This window comes from Harmonia axyridis, chromosome 5 (genome assembly GCF_914767665.1).
Source record: "Harmonia axyridis chromosome 5, icHarAxyr1.1, whole genome shotgun sequence".
Classification (NCBI taxonomy): Eukaryota; Metazoa; Arthropoda; class Insecta; order Coleoptera; family Coccinellidae; genus Harmonia; species Harmonia axyridis.
This window is the reverse complement of record NC_059505.1, coordinates 2826276-2845852: the sequence shown is the minus strand read 5'-3', so window position 1 is coordinate 2845852 and position 19577 is coordinate 2826276. Positions and strand designations below refer to the sequence as shown.

Below are 19577 nucleotides of genomic sequence, written 5' to 3'. Positions count from 1 at the left end.
TTCCAGGTAACAAATAATTGTGATTGAATTTTGATAATGGCATTTTGTGTTGTGTTGATCACCACACACTGAAACCCTTGGGAATGATACACATTTGAAAATATTGATTGGCTGTTAGATTTAGGGTGTTACTAGGATGAGCATCCAAACAAACTTTGCCACATCTAACTACTGAGATACTGAGTTTATTGACACACAACATAGACTGTTTTTCTTTTTCATTTGAAGCCTATATCATTCACCAATTTTCGTAAAAAGCTTTTTCATCAGTTTGAAAATAATCTTTTCAACTCACCTGTAAGGAGCACGAGGTGAAATACTCGGTAGAGAAATATGATCATCAACAACAATGGGAGAGTTTGATCTAACCATGTTGTTGTGCTTGTGATGTAGAGGAGGAGTGTGCGGAGAATCCCGTACATGATAGTTCTTATAAACTGGTTTCGGAGGAGGTGTTGCCGTCCTGGGAGTTGGAGACCTCTCAATAGGTTCGGGAGAAGCTATATGACTGTCATTAGAGACTGGCGAACATGCATCTATCTTATTGTCCATAAAGGACGTGTTTTCTTTCTCTTTCTTAGAAACATCCTGGGGTTCCCAGTCAGATAAAGGCTCCGCATCCAAGCTGGAGTTGATCTTTTTCAGCGCTCTAATCAACAATTTTCTTCTATTAAGAATGAACAAAGGGCAGTTAGTTAAAATTCAAACTAAACTTTTAGCCAAATAATCAAATATCCGGTCAGAAAGAAAAACAAAATTAATAGTTGATAATCAAACTGAAAAATATTTTAAATTTGTGGAACTAAAACGAACAAATTTATATCAACTCAATAAAAATGAAAATAACAATAAGTATCAACCTGCAATTGATCAAATATTAAGATTTCTTTCATAATTTTATGACTATTAAGAGTTGCATCATTTTAACATCAAATATTATAATTGATATTGTACGAAAGTAAAGTATATGAGAAAAACAAGTAGGAACTTACTTGGGAGATGCCTGATCTTCCGGAGAACCACTATTTCCACTAGAAACGCTGCTACTTCTTGACCTATGTCTCGATTTCTTCTTCTTCTTCTTTCCCTTTTTTTCTTTTTTATGCTTTTTCTCCTTTTTCTTCCTTTTTTTCCGATCAGAATCATAATCTATATAATGTGGTGATCTCATTACTCTATAGCTGTTTGGAGAAGTTTCCAATATTTTCTTATGTCTCAATTCGTTTGAAGATGATTTGGATGACACAGACAATTTTCTTTCACGTGAAACGAGTGGTGATGGTGAAGGAGATCTTGGAACCATAGATGGGTCCAATCTATGTGATCTTCTCGCTAAGATTTACAATGATTAGATCAATATATTATACAATCACAATAACTAAAATATATATTAAAATATAACAACACAGCAACTCAACATTCTGAAGAAGAGCTAAGGAACTACTAGCTAATTCAATGCATTTTTTGGATGATCTGCACCAATGAGAGTATTGACATAAAAGTTTTTTGTACTGATTCGCAGTTGATAATTACTAATGAAAAACTTACCTGAGGGAGATTCCACTAGTAAAGACTGCCTTCGATAAAGGTATCCTTCATCTATAACTGGGAAACGACTGTAACGACTACTTCGATTCATTATTTCTCCTTCATCACTCTGTGACAAACTACCTTCTCCACTTTGGATTTCACCTGCCTCTGGTGCTGACAGGTCTTCTGAACTTACATCTGAATATTCAACTAGAGGTTTCACTGGAGAGCTATCGGGAGATTTACTTTGTTCATCTCTAGTTCTACGTTTTTTAGTTTTTTTAGGTTTGTCTTTGGCATGCTTACCATGTCTATTTTTTTCCATTTTATGAAGAACTTAGTTGATATTTGCACATAGTAATTCGTGCTGTTTTGCCCAAAAGGCAAAACTTTCCTACAAATTCACTATATTCAAATATTTTACTCAATTTGCATTCGTATCATTTAGGTTAGGTTATGTTGACAAAGGGTTGACATGTGTCAATGTTGCCAAATTAACAGTACTCTCTGCAATTTTAGGATAAAATAAAGATATTATTGGGAGAAACTTTATAAAAAATTTAATTAAATGTGCAAATTTATCATGAAAAAGGAAAATAGCTAGTGCCATAGAAACCATCAGAAATCAAATAATCAATATCGCAATTGATCAGTTCATGCATGATAAACGATATCATTTCCTGAATGGCGGCTGAGTGTGAGGTTTGCATAAAATTATTGCTAGAGAAACAAATTTTGCTGAGATATAAAAAGAGGTACATATTGAGTTAATATTATCGGATACAATCTAGAGATAGCAAATAAAAAATAACTTGGTCAATAAAATTTCCCACGGTACAGTCGAAGATTAAAGTGAAAAATCGTCATATTTATATGGAAAATGTTATAACTTATGAAAAAGGTAGAAATTCAAATATTTAAAACATGAAATATGAAAAGAATTGTGCTTTATATCAATGTTCTGTAGTATAGTTGACATTACGGACAAACATGGCACGACATTTTTGAAATAATTGGTGAACAAGATAATAACATATTAGATAATATGATAGGTATAAATAAAAATTAATTAATTTTATAGTTAAAAAATAAAGTGAGGATCATTTTCACTTCCATTTTGACATGAATGACCTTGATTGAAAAGCCATGACGACTCCTTAATCTTTAGGGTGGGTCAAAATTAATGAAATACTTTCCCTAATATAACTAAAAAATCTATAATATAATAAATAACGATATGAACTCACCTATAATTCCATTTCACCCCACTTTGTAAACACTCTCAACATAACTTCATACATTCACTAACTGATAATTTCAATATTTGTTAGGTTCTCTTGTGCCCTATTCAGTGAGAGATATTCTCTTTAATTTGGAGCTTTCTAGGCTCAGATATGTAAAAAATAATGTAAAAGAGAATGAAATAGATTATTTTTATTATGTCAGAATTCTAGATGAAGCATGAGGCATCAAATTTATAAAGATTTTGAATTTCGTGCTGACCACTCCTGTTAACAGGACGCCATTTTATCATAGATCTATCGTTCTACGGCATGACGCGACTTCGAATCGGGAGATTGCGCACTGAACTTAGGCCATAGAATACTAAAATTTTATTTCTTATTTATTTATCCCAAGTTTTTTTCTGAAAGATTTTCTAATCGTTTTACTTATGGCGATAAATGTGAAAAGTGAATTGTAAATGTAAATTAATAACTACGCCATCTAGAAAGAAAAAAATTAAAAAACAATTACTTGTAAAAAACAATCATTTTCAACTGAACTTTGAATTTAAATTATTTCAATTTCAAAAGCGCGAAAAACAAATTCATTGGTATCAATTTAGGGTATAAAAGAAAAAAAGACATGGAAAATCACGGTTTTTTATTTTCTTTTAATCATTATCATGTTAAATCCTTATAAACTAACAATATTTGTACATGGATTCTACAATATGTTAATATAAAATTATAAAATTATTTTACACAATTGACACTATATAAAACCCATTTTGTACAAAAATGTTGCAAAATTATGCAAAATGGGAATTTCAAAATAAATTCATTTTTCAAGAAACATATCAAAAATATAATTTCTACAAGAAAAATAAACAAAGGTATTTCACTTGACAGAGGAAGAGCAGTCGTTATTTCAACAGTTTTTCCACTTTCCTCTCGAAGAAATACCTCATTGAAAACCAATATGGTCTATAGATATTCATGAATGTATCACGGAAAACCTTAAAATTACACAAATATAATTTAATACATACAAATACAATTATACTGGTCAGCCCAATCAAAATTGATGCAGAAGTTTCAGATGATAACATTATTAGAAAAAATTAACTTCAAAAGGATTTTGTTTAACAAGAAAACACTTCATCTCTCGAATATGACTATAAATTGAACAGAAAATGAATTAAATATTAATGTAATTAATAATTTAACATTAATTTAATTCTTTCTGAATTTAAAAAAGATTGATTAAAAAAGTTGAGAAACATTGCCAATGTTTCGAACCCTGTGTGATACTTTTTCAAGGCTTGTACTTTTATACACTCAAATGTCTGATTTAATCGAGACACAGTAATATTATTCTTAGATTTTCAAATATACAATAATTCAACACTCAATTCATAATTGAAAAAAATCACTTTTTACATTCTTGAGTAAATTTTCTTCTTTCCCTTTCTTTTTTGTTCTTGTAGTTTATTTAAAATATTCAATATTTTATCAAAATGAAGAACAAAAAAATGAAGAGATAGAAAAAAACTTACTGTTCTCGTTTTTAATTTTGGATTTTATATTTGAAAATCTAGGAATAATATTACTAAGTGTCTCAATTAAATAAGACATTTAAGCTGTTGTGAGTAGTTGGTTTTCTTCCACTTGTATAATGTTTTTAACCATTTTAGCCTTTAAAAAGAATCGATTCTCTAAAAATTTTAGAAGTTCCTGTTGACTTTTTTGAACAGTTTAAAAACATGGACGCTACTGATCCTTTTCCTTATTTGAATTTTAAAAGTTGTGAACCAGCTAGATTATTGAAATGATTTTCAAAAAGAATTGAGGAGGAACACCCTGTAACCCACTCATGAAATAAACATTATTTTTATCTCTTGAATATGATTATAAATTGAACAGAAAATGAATTTAATATTTATGTAATTAATAATTTAACATTAATTTAATTTCTTCTGAATTAAAAAAAGATTGATTAAAAAAGTTGAGAAACATTGTCAATGTTTCGAATCCTGTGTGATACTTTTTCAAGGCTTGTACTTTTATTGACTCAAATGTCTGATTTAATCGACACACAGTAATATAATTCTTGAATTTTCAAATATACAATAATTCAACAGTCAATTCATAATTAAAAAAAAATTACCTTTAACATTCTTGAGTAAATTTTCTCCTTTACCTTTCGTTTTTGTTCTTGTATTTTATTTAAAATATTCAATATTTTATCAAAAATGAAGGACAAAAAAATGAAGAGATAGAAAAAAATTTACTGTATTTGTTTTTAATTTTGGATTTTATATTTGAAAATCTAGGAATAATATTACTAAGTGTCTCAATTAAATCATTAAATCAGACATTTAAGCTGATGTGAGTAGTGGGTTTTATTCCACTTGTATCATGTTTTTTACCATTTTAGCCTTTAAAAAGAATCGATTCCCTAAAAATTTTAGAAGTTCCTGTTGACTTTTTTGAATAGTTTATAAACATGGACGCTACTGATCCTTTTCCTTATTTGAATTTTAAAAGTTGTGAACCAGCTAGATTATTGAAATGATTTTCAAAAAGAATTGAGGAGGATTACCCTGTAACCCACTCATGAAATAAACATTATTTTTATCTCTTGAATATGATTATAAATTGAACAGAAAATGAATTTATATTTATGTAATTAATAATTTAACATTAATTTAATTTCTTCTGAATTAAAAAAAGATTGATTAAAAAAGTTGAGAAACATTGTCAATGTTTCGAATCCTGTGTGATCCTTTTATAAGGCTTGTACTTTTATTGACTCAAATGTCTGATTTAATCGACACACAGTAATATTATTCTTAGATTTTCAAATATACAATAATTCAACACTCAATTCATAATAAAAAAAAAATTACTTTTGATATTCTTGAGTAAATTTTCTTCTTTTCTTTTCTATTTTGTTCTTTTATTTTATTTGAAATATTCAATATTTTATCAAAATGAAGAACAAAAAAAATTAAGAGATAGAAAAAAAAATTACTGTATTCGTTTTTAATTTTGGATTTTATATTTGAAAATCTAGGAATAATATTACTGTGTGTCTCAATTAAATCAGACATTTAAGCTGATGTGAGTAGTGGGTTTTCTTCCACTTGCATCATGTTTTTTACCATTTTAGTCTTTAAAAAGAATCGATTCCCTCAAAATTTTAGAAGTTCCTGTTGACTTTTTTGAACAGTTTATAAACATGAACGCTACTGATTCTTTTCCTTATTAGAATTTCAAAAGTTGTAAACCAGCTAGATTATTGAAATGATTTGAGGAGGATCACCCCGTAACCCAAAATAATCTCTGGTTGCATTTATTTATACCTAATTGTCATCATCATCTGAAATGGTTCAAATTTTAATTGGGCCACTGGTATAACGAATTTTTAGCGGAAGAGAATAGGTTTTATCACAATATGATAAGTACCTTGCAGAATATATCAAAGGAATTCATTCAAAAAATAGATAGTAGTATTTCGAGTAGAAATAATGATCAAAATAATAATTGAATATAAAAATCTTTCTTTATATTGTAAATTTATAAAATATAATGAAAAATTATCCTGCAATTTGAAACAACACATAATTAAAAAACAATTCTATCACTATAAAACATTTTGAAAAATTATTATTGCTTCGTTATTTTCATACATGTACATTGGTACAGGAATTTTCCAATTTCGCTTCAGATAGAAGGTCAAATACAAAAATACATTCTAATGGAAGAAATAGTCGCTACTTACTAGTATTTTAAATTATCAGAAAATTCCTGGACCGTTTTCAGAAGTGCTTTTATCTTAATTTCTCCGGACGTTGAAAAAAAATATTTGAGATTGTCTGTATTCTAAATTTTTGAATGGTCCAATTTTACTTCTGCTTGATAATACAAAAGAATTCTTCTGTTGAATACTTTGCGAAAAACATCTGAATTTCATGACAATAATATAATTTTTTCATTCAAATTCAGAAGAATATTTTATCACAACTAAAAAAAATCATATTTTGAGGAATGTCGTGTCGAATCTTTTGTAGAATGGTAGTTTTATTATAGCCACCTATGTTGAAACACTAGAGCTTCCAATTTCATCCTGTGGGAAATATTTTCACTCTAGCGATACAAATAGAGAAAAATAATTTATATTCACTACAATAATTGTCCTGGAATATCAAATTATTTTTCGGGAGTAGTTATAAAAAAAAGTAGCATAGCATTATACAAAAGATTTATAGAACTTAATTTTTCAGTTTGGCCTATCCCATTTGTGAGATATCTCGACTGAAAGCCTCTCAAAACGCAAAAAAATATATACATATAATTTCAAATTAATTCGTAATTGATTCATGTAAACGGATTACTGATATAATTTTGTACAAAATCTCTAAAAATAAAACAATTTATACACAGCTGCTTTAAAATCTGGACGTCGAATATTTTTAATGAAGACTGAAAATATAAAAAATAAATACATATAATAAAACTCCATACTAAAAACCAATATACATGTAGAATAAGGAACATTTCTGGAAGAGAATATTAATGAATCACATTCGATTTTATTTCACTCCGACTTCCAAATAATTTCTAACTGTAATCAACAGAAGAACTGCGTAATCATTGTGTTACCCACAAAAAGGGTAAATAATTAAATTTCAAACAGTTTTCCCATTCTATAAAACGCCTCGAAAATTGGAGAACCGTTTAAAATATATTGCACAGCTGGCAACAATGAATTTTCATAAGATTTCGCCACTGTATCTTATAAAAAAAAAAAACAGTCTTGACCTAATTCTGACCTAATATTATATTCTTACGAGATATATGGGCAGGAAAGAAAATACATATATGTACAGTTATCACCAATCTTACACAGCATCACTTTTCTTTAGAGGTGTCATGTGACTCGGAAACAGGCTTCTTGATCGCCATCTACTTACATTAGTTCAATTTTGAATGATGTAGGTCTTTCTACGTTTGTTGTTGATCGTCCTTTCGTATTCAAAAAGTTCTTTTTGCGCTAGCGCCACCTCCACCCGGAGCATTTCTTGATGATCTTCCAAGTCTTCATAACCATCTTCTGACACCTAAGATTAAAAAATTATTAAATAAAATAAAAATAAAATGATCATTTATAAATTAAACAAAAATAAGAATGAAATTTACCTGAATATCGTATTCGTCGACTTCATTTTTAACATGAATATCAACATATTCATATTCGGTATTGATATTATTATCAACTTCTGCTTCCACCTCTTGCTCTGAATCGGACTGTTCACTTTCTGCACTTCCACAGGAATCGACGTAGGTATCACTTTCATCGTAGCTGCATGAGAATTTCATCTCCCCTCTCTCTAGTGCTTCCAGATGTTCTGAATAGAAAATAAAAATAGTAAACAAAAGGCTTCACATGGAAATTTTCAAGAAATTCCTCTTCATAGTGAACTATAAAAAATTAGGAGAACATACAAAATCTCAACAAAATTTGTAGTTCATTTTGTCGGTTCCACTAATTTTTCTGGCGACATATTGGGTATGGTCTGTATATAACCTTGGATACTATGGTTAGTAAGTTATATGTCAAATTCCCCAAAAACTGGTGAGTTATCTGTCACTAGAGCAACCATACTTTTATTTTGGTTAGGTTCGGTAACCACGCCCACTCCGGTTGGCAGTTGTCATTTTAATTTTCAGATTATTGTTTATGAATATTTTTCATGACATCTAACACTCAAAAACTTTATTATTTCAATTATGAAACAAATACTCTTCAGAGCCATTAAGGGCTATTAGTTATTTACAAATTAAAAGAAATAAACAATTTATAACCTCCAAAATTCTGTCAATGAAAAATTAAGTTGACCATTGGCAAGTGTCAAGCGGTCCGTAAATACAAAGCAGGTTACCTGAACCATTGAAAACCACTAGTAACCGCTCTGAAATTCTCGGCGATATACAGAGGGGTACCCATTATTAACTCTATTGAAAGGAAAAAATAACGTACCTGGGTATACCATAGCCTTTTTGATGGCTGAAGGGTCCTTCCTAGACCATTTTTGGACTTCCTCGTCCATTTTGCTGATTTTAGCAGGATTCATAGCCCATAAACATCCCTTTCTTTGTGCCCCATTTATGGGTGGCTTTTCGATTTTTTCGAAACATTTATTGAGCGATAAATTATGCCTAACTGAATTCTTCCATCCGCTGGGAGCAGTTTTAAAATAGGGGAAATGCTTGCACATAAAATTATAAATTTCTGATACAGGCAAACTTCCGCTATGACTATTCTTCAAAGCCATTGCAATTAGACAACTATAACTGTATGCTGGTTTAGGATATGCTCGTTCGTCATCTTCAATAATAACTCTATTGTTATTATTAAAAATCTTCCTGTTGGCATTTGTAGGAACTACTGTCCTAACAGTAGTAATATTATTAACTTGAGTTATGTTTATTGGTTTCGCTACAGCATTTCTGAATGTCAATACAGTGGGTGGTTTAGTTAATGTTTTGACTGTCGGTTTGGCAAGGATTGGAGTAACTTTGGTTATAGTTTTCAATACTGGTTTTTCTTCAACATCGTTCAAGCTTCGGATCAGATCTTTCTTGACAACGGTTGCTTCTTGTTTTATGGTTGAAATTTTCAAAATAGACGGAGAGAATGTTAAATGACTTTCTTTGAGAGAAGGTGATGGAGATCTAACATTCTGTGATAAACTAACAAGTGGCATAACAGCATTTGGATTAACCATTGTTGTCCTATCATCTCCACAGAAATCCATGTTTAAACTTGAATTAGATAGATCTGAGTTCGATGAAAACCACTTGATATCTTGCACTTCCTCGAATTCCAGTGGAGGCAGGTCAGTAAAATTGAAACTGGGAAAATCGCTATGACCTCCGACCAAAGTTTCTATTTCAGATTTTATATCAATATCCAGCATGTTTTCTTGGAAGGATATAGAATCTAAAGCACTCCAATAGAGATCCATTGCCGACATGTTGAGGTTATTCTAGAAAAAAAAATCCAATGAATACTACTATTATCATTAAAAACAAGTGGGAAATAAAAAATATTATTGCTACAATATTTTGATGATATTAGGAAGAGTTTAAAATGTTACCTTCCGCCTTTTCTTCAATGTTTTAAAATTTTAAGTTATGAATTACTACTCTCCAAACTCACAGTAAAATTTTTAGTATATTATTATAAAATACTTTTTCTTTTACTCTTCCTTTAAAATGGAAAATTAAAAGCGCTTATATTTCTCTATGTATGAATGGTAAGTTCTAATGCGAACAGCAGATAATGCTTCGATAAAAAATGTTACTATTAGTCCAAGAGAAAAAATACAAGTATATATTTATTTTATATGAAATTTGATTTTGTACAAACAGTATACATTTTATGTTAGGAGCTCCAGTTTTATATTTGAAAATTTTTCAGAATTCTCCCCTCTTGGTAGTGCTGGGTAATCTTTAATTTAGGGAATGATGATAAGATCAATGAATGAGAAATTAAAAAGGAATTAGGTGACATCACTTAAAATTGAAATATTTGTAATGTTCCGCCATCAAATTTACTGGTTATCTTAATTTTAATTGCTGTCAGTAATCAACTACTTTGAAATACCCAGAAAACAAAATTATGAATGTATATCATTTGATCTTATTTTATCAATCAAAGATTTTGTGTTTAGTAGAAGAACAGCGTTTAAATTCTTTCATCGGCGCCATCTAGGAAGGAATAGCGATATTATCCGAAATTTTTGACATTTCTTATGTCATTTGTGTTCAATATGTCATTTAATCGTGGAAAGATATACGCTTCAACGATATTTACAAATTGTTATATGGTTTAATCAGTGCTCATTTGTGAATACTGAAAGAAATTTAAGAATTCACTTTCAAATTTATCTGCAATATGACTAATGGTAAGTCCATTAACTGCATAATGTCGCCCATGAATAATTGTTAAATTTATCTAGTATTTATAGTTATAGTTTATTCATAGTGTTCACAAATGAGCACTGATTTTGATAAAACAATTCAACAATTTCTAAACGTTGTTGAAACGTGTATATTTCCATTATTAAATGACATAACCTACTGAACACAAATGGCATAAAAAATGTCACAAATAATACAGTGTTGCAATAAAAATTATTCGGAATCGTATCATTCCTATTGAAAACTCCTATTATTTTTTTATGGATATTTAACAGGTTTTTTAACTCTATTCGATAGTCAATGTATCGATACTTTTGGAAGTACCTCTGAGTAATAATATAAGTATTGTTTTGATTTGTAGACAGGAGAAAGTGAGAAGAGGTGGGGGTTTGTTAAGATGCGCACGATTCAAAGCGCAATTGCAGATCATCATTCTTCATTACTTTTGAAAGCATTGCCAGTGAGTCGTCCATAAAGTAAGTATGTATAGTAGAGAAACTGAGGTACTAGACTCTTTTATCTGGAATAGTAAGTTAGTATTAGTACCCGTCAATACCCCTTGAAGCTGCTCGTATGATATTTTGTTTACTTATTTGGTCATTTTCATAACCTCATTCTGTTTGTGTTGATCCGGTGAACGGTGAAAGAGTACCTATCCGAAAGAATTTCTCAATTCGTTATGTTGTCGCTTCACTGGTGAGTAATTTTTTTTAAAATATTTTTAGCTATATGCTTTTTCATTAGTTTAAAATTAAAACGACAATCAATAAAGTATAGTCGTGTTCTGAGGACTCCTTTTATATTTTGTATTTATGGCATTTTATTAATATTTTATTTTTATTCGACAGGATCTTCAGATCAAATTGAAGACAGAGTAGTTAATCCATATGTGAATGAAACTCGAGGATTAGTTATCCCAACTGATGATGATGAGAGAAAATCATCAATCAGCAGAGACTCCGAAGACCTCTAAACTACCAAAGAAATCTCATCAATGCAATAAATATGTCCAGAGTAAGAAACTGAACATATTTATTGCATTGATGCTAGAAATAATTATTCCAAATTACTAATACCAGGCAGTTTTTTCAGTTACTTCGTTACTCGATGCTTTTCTCGTTTGTATTATCTCTATTCATGCTTAAGCCATATTAAAAACAAGTTTTATTGAAAAAAATATTACAGCAACCAGTAACTTTTACGCTATTTCATTATGAGTTACATTTTGAATGTGGCTGTCAATTAAGGTCGATTCATAATATCCGACACGTATCGCTTCAGACACCAAGCGAATCGTTTACGACAAATATCATTTGATGCGTTTCATATGAAGTAATTCACATTATCCGTCACCGATCGTGTCATTCGCCATCAGTTCCGTTCAGTATTCCTCGAAAGAATATTTTGTCTGATGTCGTATGGGCGGAGTCTGTATGAACGTGTCGGAACGTGTCTGAACGGATAATGTGTAATAATGCAATAGCACATAGTTTTTTACGTGAAAGTTTTAACATTTTTTCGCACCTCAACTTGTTCACTGCCTGAATCAAACTGAAACGCTCCTCCAGTGATTTTAGATCATTTGCTGTATATATTTAGAGTATTTTCTTCTATTTATTTATTTATTTACTTCTTTATTCTTGACCTTTAATACAGTACAAGTACTGGTGATAAGGCCTATTTAACAATATACAAAAAAATAATACTATATAATATTCAAAACAACAACAAAGTTAAACTAAACAAAATAAATCTTTCAGGTACAACTTGAGCTTAATATTAAAGTTTTTTTTTAGTTCTTATATACTTTATTTCTGGTTCTAACATGAAATATCTCCCTGAAAATCCGAATTTAGTAACTTTTTCCACGTATGTGAAATATACTAAGGGACCAAGGACGGTGCCTTGTAACTCAAGTCCTAATTTGCTCGTTTGCTTTGTGTACCCTCAATTGCTATATATTGTTGGGAGGGACTCAGAGTTGGAAAGCTTTTCCTTTTATTCCCCGTTTTTTCAATTTCTTAAAAAGAATGATGATGTCAATGGTGCCAAATGCTTTCTGCACTCCCATATAACTTTTTTCCTTTGTCTAGTTTTTGCAATTTGTGTTATGTTGAGACTTTTGAGAGGGTCGACCGACATATCGCATAAGGAGATGATCTCACACTCACAAATTCTCAAACTCATGAAAATAAAAGATAAAGATATAAACAAATTGTACAGTATTGCTTTATTGGAAAAAGAAAGTGTCTAAAATAAGTGAAAACAAAAATATATCCAAATAAAAGACTTATTATAATATTGAAAATGTGTATTTATTATATAATAAATAAACTGAACTAATGAATTTCATATCTTTTATAGAATAGGAATATTTTTATTCATTTTTCTGAGTAACCGACGTTCGATGTGCAGAAACAGATACTTAGAACATAGCTGAGATCTATATGGAAATAAATGGCAAATTCCCATATTTGTTCAACTAATTCTAATTCCATTAGAGAGAGAATTAATGAACAGTGCCTTATTGTATCTCTCTGTCAATTTAGTCTCAAAAATTCAGAATTACACATTTGAAATGGACCAACCCCGTATATTTTACCATATTTAAAATCTATCATACGGTTCGTTCATTCATATTCTCACCATGTAGTTCTTTGCACATTGTCCACTTATTGGGATTAAGATGGGAGTGCATAAAACTATTGAAATAAAAAGAATGGTAAAACCAGTGCACTCCTTTGGTGATATTTTAAGCCATGTTCCTGTGTGCGAAATTATTATTAAATTACTCTGTTTATTTTTCATTCCATCTTTTTTCAATTTTTTTTTTACATCTTTTCTATAGTTCAATTTCAACTAAGAGATGGGTTGAAATTCTAGTTTTGCTGTTTACGGAATTTACAAAAGTTTACTGAATAATAAAATGAATAACACCAAAAAGTATAAGACATAACTTAACATATCCATTTATGGACTTATCGCAACCATTTTATTCATAAAAAATTTTACGATCACGGACAATGTGCAATAAATCAATTTTATTATAATCATCAAATTCTTTGAAACTATCGTGAACGATAAGGTTTGACCAACTGAATCACTGATCAAATACATTTCTGTCCGTCCGTAAACAAGATAACTTGAAATTATGTAATTGATTTTTTATTTTGACTGTTCAGGCCATAAATTTGAAGGACTATGTGGCCTTCAAGCGCGCAATAATAATCGAGAGTTCAGGAACTGCCGACATCTAGCGAGTGGTTTTCTTGATTTTAATTGAATAGTATGATTTCATGAAAAGCTAATGTTTATGAAATATCATAAAATATTTTTCTAAGGTATGCATATAAAAAATTACAAAAACTTCCAAAATATTGTAAAACAAATTTTCATGAGGGAGTCATATATAATTTTCAATATCCTGAGTTATTGCTCGAAATTTGGAAGCAGATACAACTTGAAATTTAAAGAACAGTGAAATTTTCATTTTAAATATTCCTTCCAGGTCTTTATACTAAAAAAAATTGCATTTAAACAAAAGATAATTGCGCACCACAAAAGGAAATAAAAAATAACTCAATAATGAGAATCAGCCTGTATAGCAGCAGATGGTCACGGACGAGGGGATCCGAGACCCATCAGACAAAGAACAACTATACTCCATCCTTCTATTGTTAGAAGAGGGGTCTAATAAAATGGGGTGAGAAAACAGGATTGCAAGAATTATTTAATAGGATATTCTAGAAAATCAATACAAGAATGTTCAATCGAGTTGATATTTTCGGATGGATTCAACATTTCTAAAGAATATAAAAGGATTAAATTTCTACTTGAAGGGTACTCGCAAATATTAACTCGTTTAATAATAAATTAAATATAATAAAAAATTAATTTGGGATTCTGGTTGAAATGATTTTTAATAATAAAACTGGATTTATTCCTTAAAATTCACTAGGTATCTATCAACATCTTGAAATATTATTAAACACCTTAAAATAAATGCAGATTAGTGGACCAAATTTCTACTAAAAATTATTATTTGAACTTCTACGGTTCAAGTTCAATCAACTAATTATTCGCAGGCAACGAACTTTTACTAATCAGAAATTAGAAAAAGAAGGAAATTGTAGAGTATAAATGTTAGAATAGGTAGAAAGATTGAGGTGGCTCATGAGAAAAGGAAGTTCGAATCTTGTAACATCGTCGTAGTAACAAAACCATCTTATGATATCGAAACTACTTTCCAATTGACCTTGAGTTTTTTCCGATAATATTCCCGCCTAGAAAACGAAATAGAGTTGAAAAATCGAGTCATTTAAATTTCATGTTAATATTTTCGAAGATATTACTGATATATTTCGAAGATTAACTAAATTATCCAATAAAATTACATTATTCGAAGGTGGGTGTACCCTCTTATCGATAATTAACGAGTTTTTATTCAATTCATAATTATTGAAAACGTAAACATTATAGTTTATTAATGAAAAACTTTTAAAATGACCTGCATTCTGAAATATTCCTCGAAATTCATCAAACATAAAATATCTTTCAGATTCAGAGTAAAAGAGCGGGATATCAATGGCGGGACCAGTCCATTACCACAAATACACGTTATGAGAACTGTGTTCGTCGGTTTCCATAGATTTTTCACAGAAATGTCATGAAAGAATAGTTATATATTATCTGTAATACTTACCAACTAATTATCTACTGTCAATAATTAATGTCTAATCGTATTTCCACGAATATTATGCATTAATATAAAATTCAACACTGACAGTACACAACACCCTGCGAATGTACACAAACTCGCAGTTAACCACAAAGAACGAAGAGGGAATTCAAATAGCGCGCTCATGATTGGATAGCGCAAGTCACGTGTGATTCCCGCCCGCGTACCATTGGTCGACTGAAGAACGGTAAAAACAACTGCATCAGGAATTCTATAACTCTGCACATGTCGTACAAGTGACTTTTAATTTAACCTCTTTTTTCTATCAAAATTGTGAAATAGCACAACAAATAGTACCACAAAAATAAAGTACGATAAATAAGGATTTTTTTAGTGTGATTTATTTACACTTAGGACCAATAAATACTTCAAACGAGCGATGAAAAGCTGGGTTATTTCAGTTCGCCGGTTGGGCATGTCAGATCCATCATGGCAGCCGGTTAATTAAATTTCGACTTGCGACAATGATTACTAAGAGATTAATGAAAAAATGGGTTATTAGACTTATACTTTCAAAACATTTTGGAAAAAATGATGTGTATATTTTTTTTTCAGGGTTTTATTCTGGGAAATATATTTTTCAGAAGTAATATGTTGGAAGATTCCATTATGTGATAGGGGGGTGGTCACTTGAAAAATAGAATAATCAATAGTGAGGATTATTTTTAACCAAAGTAGAAAATTACGTGTATGATCAAATTTCTTCTATAAAGGATATCTCCACTTGCACTGAAACAATTATGTATTGAAGATTTTTGTTTTTATCCAATTTTCCTTCATTCTGAATATGTAAAGGCTGAATAATTTTATTTCCAATTTCCTGTAATTGGTTGTTTCCAACATTTTATTTATATATTTTTATTCCATTGGTTCAACATTTGTTGATTCCTACTGACTGGTAATTATAAAAGTGATCTAAATTATTTCTGGATCTGGTACCTCAACTTCATTAAATTTTCAAGGTTTTTGAAACCCAGATCCAATTCAAGTTTTCTTAATATAATAAGATATTTTCTGTATTATTCTATTGCTGTTTTCCTATCCATTCAAGATTCCTCATATTTCCATGCCTACATGTTTGTGACATTTCTATCCTCATCTTTCAGTTCAATCCTTTATCAAGTTTCTGCAACAAAATAAAAATTTATATATAGGTACAAAACTATTCATATAAAATGAAAAAAATATTCAATACTAACTCAATTAAGATTTCTTCAACATTAGTTGTGACCCTCACTTTTGAGTCAATCAATTAATATGTAACAATCCATCAAAAATAAATTCCTTTTACGAAGACATGTGAGTGATTTCATATATATATAATTTTTTTTAATATTCTCTATTAAAAAAAATAAGCAGCTATATTGAAACTATAAAAGCAATAGAAAAAGACAATTTGATATCAAGATAATAGCCCATTTATTATATTCTTTTAGAATGTTTAATGAATGGTTTTTGATATATTTGTCATTAATGGAAATAATAAACATAATGAAAATTGTAGGTTGCATACAGTATGAAATGAATTATTCTCAAAATAAGATCAATTCATTATTGAAATCCTTTTAATTAATTTCTTCAAATTTAAAGGTGACAAGTCCTAGAATCAATAAATTATTCTTGTTCGAGAGCAAACAAAAATATATATTTATAAATGATTTGTCTTTTGAACTACACCTTATTTTTATCAATAACAAAATAAACGAAAGGTGACATAATTACCTAAACTTAAAATTTGTATGCAAGTTTATTATTTGATTCAAAAATAGTACTGACAGTACACAAGCAAATCGTATTGAATTTGAAATGAATCAGATGAATTTCACCAATAGTTCTACTCATAGTTACTGATCTTGACTAATTTTTGGTACATGTGGAAAAAGTATCCATATGATCTTTTATTAATAGTGTTTTTCTACCTTTATTTAATATATCCATATGATCATTAAAAAAGTAGCTAATCTATTAGTAACACCTACTACTAAAGACAAATATTTTGATTTTTGTTGAGGCGGCTACCCTAACTATAAATCCTAAAACAATCACAATCTTCTAAGAGCAGTAAAAAAATAAACTTTGAAATTAAATCAATTTAATAATTTAGAAGTCCATAATTCTAGAGCAGAAAGACTAAAGCACATTAGTTCAAAACTGTATCGAAACACACTTTGTTTATAATATTCCTATGAACATAAGTAAAGTTTTTTAGCATTCCAATAAATTGAAATGAAGAAAAATAGATTATGTGCTTGTTAACCCATATGCCTTAGTCCGCCAACTCAAAAAATTTTCATTAAGAACTCGATAACCAAGTCCAGAATCATAATAAATTATTGCAATATTGAAGTGGCCTTTGAAACGTTTTCCACTACTTTGCAAAAATTCTGGAAACTATTCCAGATGATAAAACTTCCACATCATAAATTATGTATTACCAATACTTCTAATTTTGGGAACTTTCAGTTTCCAAACCCAGGATGACTAAAAACTTCAACACCCACTATGAATTTACAACAACCCTGCAGAAATAGTATTTCCATAAAATTGAAATCATGAACGCAATACAACTTTCCAGATTATAAAACTTCAACATCATAAATAATGTATTACTAATACTTCTAATTTTGGGAACTCTCAGTTTGCAAACCCAGGATGACTAAAAACTTCAACACCCACTATGAATTTATAACAACCCTGCAGAAATAGTATTTTCATAAAATTGAAATCATGAACGCATGAACTATATTTTAGATGATAAAACTTTAACATCATAAATTATGTATTACCAATACTTCTAAATTTGGGAACTTTCAGTTTCCAAACCCAGGATGACTAAAAACTTCAACACCCACTATGAATTTTTAACAACCCTGCAGAAATAGAATCTTCATAAAATTGAAATCATGAACGCAATACAACTATATTCTTCAGTATCAATTTTAAATATTAAGAGTGATTACCACAAACATCACCATATTGTTGTGAAATATATCAATACAACTAATTATCAAACAGAAAAGAATGATAACCAAGTTTCTAATTATTCTAGATGAGGTACAGTTTTCTATTGAAGTCCTTGTAGCCCACCCTTTTCAATAAAATCTAAAGTTATTGATTTCAGACAACAAAATTGACTAGTTTTAGAAATTCAAGAAAAAAAAAGGTGCTCCTTCATTATGAATAAATACCAAAAACGTTTTCCTTCCATACATAACAAATACTTATCAAGGATCAAAATTATTATGAAAGTAAAAATAAAAAATATAGTAAAAACAAAACCTGATGGATCCTCCTACAACTTACTTTCTTTGAGAATGTAACTGCTCCTAATGAAATCAAGTGGCCCATGCATCTTTTCATGTATTGAAATTTCCATTATCTGTGAATAAAAAGGAATGAAAGTACACATGGTGAAGATATCAAACTAAACTAAATCAAAATTCCAATGAACAAGTTATGGAATCAAATATGGCAGACTAGAATACGCATTTCAAATGAAAATAATCAATTCACGGTTTGGATAATTTAGACAAGAGCTTTCTTACACAAAATTGTGATATCTACAATACTGAATAACAACAAAAAATAAAAATTTAGACGTTTCTAGAAGGAAGAATCTCCCACGTCGTTAAGACGACCTAGAAATTTGAGGAACGCCACCCCCTTCCTAGTTACTTCAATTGTAGATTTTCTCACCTCAGAACAATGAATTACCATTTCAAATTATAGAAACTACGAAATGAATGTACTAAAATAATGAAAAAGATTAAAAAAAACCACTCATTACCCAAGCGAACATGTCTTCGAGTACATATCTCTAAATAGATCACATTTCGCAATATAGTCACAGGAAAAATGAATTGAATTCCGAAAATGATTATTGGAAAGTTCAAATAAAAGGCTATTTAAGGTTTCTAACAAAAACTTACTTGAAAAATCTCCTTTTGCCAACAGCATCTGAACAATGAAAATGTACAGAAATAACGCGTCTGTATGCATTGCTTGACAGCTTGGCGTTCCGTTTTCCAAGCGTTGCTGGCTGGACGCTCAATCAGCTGATCGAACAGACATCTGACGATCGGGGACAAATATACCGT

At 29.8% G+C, this 19577-nt stretch overlaps 2 protein-coding genes and 1 long non-coding RNA gene across 11 annotated transcripts in view; 1 reads left to right on the top strand and 2 right to left on the bottom strand.

Moving 5' to 3' along the window:
* LOC123680640 (cyclin-dependent kinase 12) overlaps nucleotides 1-3078 on the bottom strand; it is a 17267-nt gene extending 14189 nt beyond the window's left edge. For 3 of the 7 annotated variants that reach the window (XM_045618637.1, XM_045618632.1, XM_045618634.1), the window contains exons 1-4: nucleotides 2778-3078; nucleotides 1549-1924; nucleotides 993-1332; nucleotides 296-667 (exon numbers count right to left, since the gene is read on the bottom strand). In XM_045618637.1, the coding sequence (XP_045474593.1) occupies nucleotides 296-667; nucleotides 993-1332; nucleotides 1549-1855 (1019 nt within the window). In that variant the 5' untranslated portion in view covers nucleotides 1856-1924; nucleotides 2778-3078. Of the gene's footprint in view, nucleotides 1-295; nucleotides 668-992; nucleotides 1333-1548; nucleotides 2038-2777 lie in introns of all 7 variants that reach the window. The other 4 variants (XM_045618636.1, XM_045618635.1, XM_045618631.1 and 1 more) reach the window with 4 other exon arrangements.
* LOC123680648 lies at nucleotides 2211-11939 on the top strand. The gene is made up of 3 exons (XR_006747548.1): nucleotides 2211-2431; nucleotides 11104-11218; nucleotides 11591-11939. It is a non-coding gene; the product is annotated as an uncharacterized LOC123680648 (long non-coding RNA).
* Nucleotides 6473-19577, bottom strand: LOC123680643. Of its 3 annotated transcripts, none has more exons than XM_045618639.1 (6): nucleotides 19410-19577; nucleotides 18784-18859; nucleotides 15445-16606; nucleotides 8797-9805; nucleotides 7956-8164; nucleotides 6473-7876 (listed from the first exon to the last, which is right to left on the bottom strand). In XM_045618639.1, the coding sequence occupies exons 4-6, from the start codon at nucleotides 9791-9793 to the stop codon at nucleotides 7736-7738; spliced, it is 1347 nt and encodes a 448-aa protein (XP_045474595.1). In that variant the 5' UTR covers nucleotides 9794-9805; nucleotides 15445-16606; nucleotides 18784-18859; nucleotides 19410-19577; the 3' UTR covers nucleotides 6473-7735. The 3 variants fall into 3 exon arrangements, with proteins under 3 accessions (XP_045474595.1, XP_045474596.1, XP_045474597.1); XM_045618640.1 differs by lacking the exon at nucleotides 19410-19577 and adding an exon at nucleotides 19026-19156; XM_045618641.1 differs by lacking the exons at nucleotides 18784-18859; nucleotides 19410-19577 and adding an exon at nucleotides 16680-16803.

Bases quoted from the DNA above. Each gene is read 5' to 3' on its own strand.
- LOC123680643 (XM_045618639.1), bottom strand. From the start codon at position 9,793: ATGTCGGCAATGGATCTCTATTGGAGTGCTTTAGATTCTATATCCTTC. The intron at 8,165-8,796 runs GTACGTTATTTT...TTTTCTATTCAG, and splicing joins AAAGGCTATGGTATACCCAG to AACATCTGGAAGCACTAGAG. The intron at 7,877-7,955 runs GTAAATTTCATT...TTTTAATCTTAG, and splicing joins TCGACGAATACGATATTCAG to GTGTCAGAAGATGGTTATGA.